Below are 6,454 nucleotides of genomic sequence, written 5' to 3' on the forward strand. Positions count from 1 at the left end.
GGGGCCCCCGGGGGGCCCCCCGATGTACCCTTGGGGGCTTCCCTTGGGGGCCCCCTGGGGGGCCCCCCAGCTGGAGAAGAATTGAGGCTAGCAAGGGGAGACATAAAAAGGTTTTCAACTTTAACTCTTATACCTGGGCAGCCTCGGAAGTGGAAAAGAGTAAACCCTAAACCCTAAACCCTAAACCCTAGGTCGTACGCCGCAGGTGCAGCGCCGCAGCGTGCCGCGCCCTCACCTAAACCCTAAACCCCAAACCCCAAACCCTAAACCCTAAACCCCAGACCCTAGGTCCCGCCTGTGCTGCTGACCTTAAACCCTAAACCCTAAACCCTAAACCCTCGTGCGCAGGTTATTCGCCGAGTGGGCAACACTACAAGGGCGGTTTGGGAGTCGATACCTGAGACAGAAGACCCTTTGCTGCTGACAGTCCAGGTAAGTGCTGCTGCTGCTGCTGCTGCAGCTGCTGCTGTCTCTGCTGCCAGTGCTGCTGCTGCTGCTGTCGCTACTGCGGCTCTACTGCTGCAGCTGTTGTTTCTGCTGCTGCAGCTGCTCTTGCTGCCGCTAGCGCTGTGGCCACTGCTGCGCGTGCCACCTCTGCTGCTGTTGCTGCTGCTGCTGCTGCTGCTGCTGCAGGCTTTGCTGCAGCAAGGCGGGGGGCCCCTGCGGCGCACTGCCCGCAGCGCCCGGCTGGTGGCTTCGCAGATAAGAGAGACAGCAAGACAGCTGGGGCAGCAGCAGCAGCAGCAGGCCCCCTTGCTGCCACTGGCTGTGCCTGCTGCTGCTGCTGAGAAGGCGGCTGCTGCAGCAGCAGCGGCCGCTGCTGCTGCAGCGGCTGCTGCTGCTGCTGCTGCTGCGGGGGCAGCTCCGGCAGGCAATGCTGCAGCCCCTGGTGCTACAGCAGGGGCTCCTGCTGCTGCTGCAGCACTACTGCCAGCAGCCACAGCAGGGGCTGCAGCGGCAGCAGCTGCTGCTGCTGCTGGTGCTCCTGCTGGTGAGCTAGCGACTGCAGCAGCAAAGCCACCTGCTCAGGATGCAGCAGCGGCTGCTGCTCCAGCAGCTGCAGCAGTACCAGCTGCTCATGCAGCAGCCGCTAGCGATGGAGGAGTTGCTGCAGTGGAACCAAAGCCAGCAACTGCAGCAGCAGATACAGCAGCGGCAGCAGCAGCAGCATTCGCAGCAGCAACAGATGCAGCAGGCGGCGCAGCACTGCCTGAGAGCGTTGCAGCAGCAGCAGCAACGTTTGCAGCAACAGCACCTGCTGCGGCCGACGCTGCAGCAGCTGCCCCCCCTACAGCAGCAGCAGAAGACAGGGGGCCTGATTTGCAGCCCCAAGCTGCTGCAGCAGCAGTAACTGAAGCCGCACCAGCAGCAACTGATGGTGCAGCAGCAGCAACAAATGGTGTCGCTGCAGCAATAACAAATGATGTCGCAGCGGTAGCAGCAGCAGCTGATGCTGCGGCTGCAGCTGCAACAAATGCTGCAGCAGCAGCAATCGACGCAGCAGCAGCAGCAGGTGATACTGGGGTGGCAGCAACTGACGTTGCAGCAGCAGCAGCACCTGTTGCTGCAGCAGTATCTGATGCAGCGGCAGCAGCAGCAACTGACGCTACAGCAGCAACAGCAACTGATGCTGCAGCAGCAACCGACGCTGCAGCGGCAGCAGCAACTGCTCCTGTAGCAGCAGTTGACGCAGCAGCAGTAGCAGCAACTGACGCAGCAGCAGCAGCAGCAACTGATGCTGCAGGAGCAGCAACAGATGTTGCAGCCGCAGCAATCGAAGTTGCAGCGAAAGTAACCATCGCAGCATCAGCAACTCTTGCTGCCAGCAATGAAGCAGCAAAGCCATAGATGAAGCCTCCAGCTTGCAAAAGGTTGCTGCTGCTGCTGCTGCTGCTGCCAGTTGCTGCAGCAGCAGAAGCATGCACGGCAGCTGACTTCGCTGCAGCAGCTACCGCTGCTGCTGCGTAGTCAGCCCGCAGCCGCAGCAGGCTTGTTCGCAGCTGGTGCTGTTGCAGCAGCAAGAAGGGGTCTTGCTGCTGCAGTAGCAGAAACATGAGCAGCAGCGCAGTTTGCTGCAGCAGCAAAAGCACTTAAGCTGCTGCAGCAAAATTGTGAACTGCGCCTGCATGCGCAGCGACTGAATTCACAGCAGCAAGAGCAGCAGCGTGCGCAGCAGCAAACTTTGTCGCGGCAGCTGCCGCTGCAAAAATTTTAAAAACAACTCCGTTTGTATTGCTTAGGAAGAGCAGCAGCAGCAGCAGCAGTGGCAGTAGCAGCAGCAACAGCAAGTGAAGCAGCAACTGCAGCAGCAGTAGAAATAATAGACTTAGAAACTGCTGCAGCAGTTCCTGTAGGACCGTTGTAGTAGAGCTAGAAGCAACAGCAGCAGCTGCTGCTGCTGCTGCAGTTCCAGTAGAAGCGGTGCAGTAGAGCTAGAAGCAACAGCAGCAGCAGCTGCTGCTGCTGCTGCGTTTCAAGTGCATTAGTTGTGCATGTGCACTTGTTCTATTGTTGCTGTTCAGATCTCCTACTGCAGCAGCTGCAGCAAGAATGGTGCTGCTGCAGCAAAATTGCTGCTGCTGCTGCACAAGGCTAAAATATAGCAACAGCCTTTCTTGGCGCTGCTGTTGATGTGCAGCAGCAGCTGCTGCTGCTGCAGCCGCAGCTGCAGAGTTTGTCGTTGCTGTTGTTGCTGCACCTGCTAGTATTGCTGTGGGCATTGCTTTGCTGCTGCTGCTGCTGCTGCCTTAGATAGCCACAAGGTCAGTCTTGTTCGGTGCAGGTTTTGCTGCAGCAGCAACAGCATCGCAGCAGCAGTGTAATCAGCAGCAGCAGCAGAAGCAAGGCGGGCAGCAGCAGAAGCAACAGCAAATGCTGTAGAGACCACAGCAGCAACTAGAGTTGCTGCTGCTGCGGACGCCGCAGCAGCAACAGCAGCACCAACACCGGCAGCCACAACAAAGGAAAGACCAGCAGCAGTAACAAAGTGCAACAACAGCAGCAGCAGCAGAAGCAGCAGCAACATGCCTATTGCCAGGTGTTGGTACTCCTCTGGGATCTCAGAAGCAGATTCGAAGAAGATGTAAGAAAGAGTAATGCGGCGCATCTGATCTGCAGCAGCAGCAGCAGCAGCAGCAGCGGCAGCAGCAGCAGCAAAAAGACAGAAAAGAGATTGAAAAGGAGATAAAGGGGAAGAAACAGAGACAACTAAGAGAAACAAAAAGACACAAAAAGAAATAAATAAAACGAAGAGAAGAAGTGATAACTAAAAGAATAATAAATAAAAGAAGTAAAAAGTAAAAGAAGTAGAAGATAAAATAAATGGCAAATCAAAGAAATAATAAATATAATAAACAATAACTATAAGAAATAATAAATAAAAGAAATAATAAATATATAATAAACAAAAGAAATAGTAAATAAAGAAATGGTAAATAAAACAAATAACAAATAAGACAAAAAGTGGAAAATAAACAACCAAAAAAACGCCAAAAAAAGAAAATAAAAATGCGAAAAGGTTGAAATAAAAGCAGCCAATAAAAGAGGAAAAGAAAAGCTTTAAGATGAAGTAAAAAAAGCGAAAAAAGAGTTAAAAAAGAAATCAAAAATAAAAAAAGAAATTGAAAAGAGAGTTAAAAAAAGAAATTCAAATAATTAAATTTAAATACCGAAACGCGGGTCGTCCAGAATGTCCGGGTCCACAAAAAACAAAACTGGCATATCCACTTCTTCTTCTGAAATCAAAAACAAAAAGAAATAAATAAATGGATAAATAAATAATAAACAGATTAATTAATCAATTAATTAATAATTGATTAATTAATTAATTAATTACTTAATTAATTAACCAAATAATCAATTAATTAATTTATTTATTCATTTGTTTATTTATTTATTTATTACCAGTGATAAATAAATGAATTAATTAATAAATTAATAAATAGCAGTAAATAAATAAATAAGTAGAATAATAAATAAATAAATAACGATTTCAAAAAAATAATCACTAAAGAATAAATTAATTAATCAATGAAAATGCAAAAAATAGAAATTAAAAAAGCAACTAAATAAAAATACAAAATGGAATTTAAGAAGAATGTAAAAGAATTAAAAGAAACTAAAAAAAATTTTTTTAAAATTAGGAAGGAATTAAAGAATTAAAAAGAATTAAAAAGAATTTAAAAGAATTTAAAAAGAAATTAAAAAAGAAATTTAAAAAGAAATTAAAAAAGAAATTAAAAGAATTAAAGAGAATTAGACACCACTAAGTCTCAAAATTTGATCTTGAAAGTAAAATTACAAAATTAAGAAGTTAAAAAAAAATTAGAGCAAACAATTAAACAGGTATAAAGAAGAATTAAAAAAGAATTAAAGAAGAATTAAAAAAGAATTAAAAAGAAATTAAAAAAGAATTTAAAATAATTAAAAAAGACAAACTTGGTCCCAGCAATTGCACTTCAAAAACAAAAAGGCCAAAAAAAAGATCAAAAAATGCAAAAAAAGGATGAAAGAAATAAAACAAAAAAAGGAAATTAAAACATAATTAAAATAGAATTAAAGTCATTTAAAATGAACTAAAAAGAATCAAAAATGAAAATTAAACCCAAAAGCATAAAAAAGAACATAAAACAATTAAAACAAACTAAAATAAATTAAAATAGAACTGAAATCAATTAAAAAGAATTAAAAAGAATTAAGAAGAATTAATAAAGAATTAAAATAACAACTAAAAATTACTTGGTCCTAACAACTGTTCTTCAAAACAAAAGCAAAAAAGACCGAAAAAAGATAAAAAGATATCAAAAAAAAGGAAATAAAAGAATAAAAGAAAATAAAACAATTAAAACAAATGAAAACAAATTAGAACAGAATTAAAATGAATTAAAATGAATTAAAAACAAATAAAAAGAATTTAAAAAATCAAAAAAATAAATTACTTGGTCCTAAAAGTTGTTCTTCAAAACAAAAGCACTGGATTTTGTTGAAGTACTGAGCCGCCTCCGCAGGCAGCACGTGATAGACAGACATGCCTGCATGCAAACCCTAAACCCTAAACCCTAAACCCTAAACCCTAAACCCTCAATTCTAGGCCCTAAACCCTAAACCCTTGATTCTAAACCTTTAATTCTAGGCCCGTAACCCTAATTCCTTAGTTCTAGACCCGTAGCCCTAAACCCTTGGACGTAAACTCTAGACCCTAAACCCTAAACCCTAAACTCTAAACCCTAAACCCTAAACTCTAAACCCTGAACCCTAAACCCTTAATCCTAGAGGCGTAACCCTAAACCTTTAACCCTCAACCCTTCAATCTAAACCCTAAACCCTTAACCCTTGCTGCTGCAGCGCCAGCAGCAGGAACAGCTCAAGCAGCAGACACAGCTGCAAGACTAGCAGCAGCAGCAGCAGCAGCAGCAGATTTAGAAGCTACTTAACGCGTCTCTGTCATTTCAATATTTTGCTCTCTAACAGCAGCAGCAGCAGCAGCAACAGCAGCAGCAGCAGAAGCAAAATGGCTTATAATGGGCCTATTTTTCAGATTCTTGGCTTGCTAGAAAGCTGAGACGACCGCAGCAGCAGCAGCAGCAGCAGCAGCAGCAAACCTATAATGGGTCTATTTGTCACGCTTTTGGCCCGCTAAAAAGCTGAAACGACGGCAGCAGCAGCAGCAGCAGCAGCAGCAGCAGCAAACCTATAATGGGCTTGTTTGTCAAGTTCTTGGCTCGCTAAAAAGACCGCACCAACACACCAACAACACCAGCAACACCAGCAGCAGCAGCAGCAGCAGCAGCAGCAGCAGCAGCAGCAGCAGCAGCAAACCTATAATGGGCTTGTTGGTCAAGTTCTTGGCCCTGTAGAAAGCCAAAGCCGTTTCTCCAGGGGCAATTTTAATTTGCTGCTGCAGCGGCCGGAAGCTCCAGGGCAAGTTGCAGTGCGAAGCAAAATCAATTGTGAGGATTTCTGAAATAATAACAATAAATAAATAAATAAATAAATGATTATTTAATTAATTTAATTGTGTTGGGTTTATTTAATTTAATTTGATTTAATTTAAGTGAAAAAGAAAAAATGAGCGGAGGGGGTTTAAAGCAGCAGGAGAGAGAGGCTGAAGGAAGTTTTAAAAAAGCAAAAGAAGAATTAAAAAAGAATTAAAAAAGAATTAAAAAAGAATCAAAAAAAGAGAAAAAAGGAAAGAAAAAGAGGCAAAAAGAGATCGAAAAGAGGGAAAATGGGGCCAAAAACGGACCATCTTTGCTGTTGCTGCTGCTGCTGCTGCTGCTGCTGCGCTGCCGCAGCGGCGCAGCAGCAGCTTGCCCCCGGCGGTGGGGTGGGGGCCCCAGGGCCCCCCCGTACCCTGTGCTGCTGCAGAAAGCAGCATAAAGAGGAGCAGCAGCAAAAGCCACCCCACACAATCCAAAAAAGAGGCAAATACAGCGAACCGCTGTTCGCCGTAGGG

At 44.7% G+C, this 6,454-nt stretch overlaps 1 protein-coding gene across 1 annotated transcript in view; it reads left to right on the forward strand.

Moving 5' to 3' along the window:
* The window catches only part of ETH_00008940 (uncharacterized protein), a gene marked incomplete at both ends in the record, with an annotated part of 2,496 nt that extends 648 nt beyond the window's left edge, over positions 1-1,848 (forward strand). Inside the window, 2 exons of the mRNA XM_013378600.1 lie at positions 378-432; positions 634-1,848. Of these exons, the coding sequence (XP_013234054.1) occupies positions 378-432; positions 634-1,848 (1,270 nt within the window). The remainder of the gene's footprint in view (positions 1-377; positions 433-633) is intronic.
* Positions 1,849-6,454: the final 4,606 nt, after the last annotated feature.

The sequence above is a fragment of the Eimeria tenella genome, genomic scaffold, assembly GCF_000499545.2.
Source record: "Eimeria tenella Houghton genomic scaffold, Eth_scaff9, whole genome shotgun sequence".
Taxonomy (NCBI): Eukaryota; Apicomplexa; class Conoidasida; order Eucoccidiorida; family Eimeriidae; genus Eimeria; species Eimeria tenella.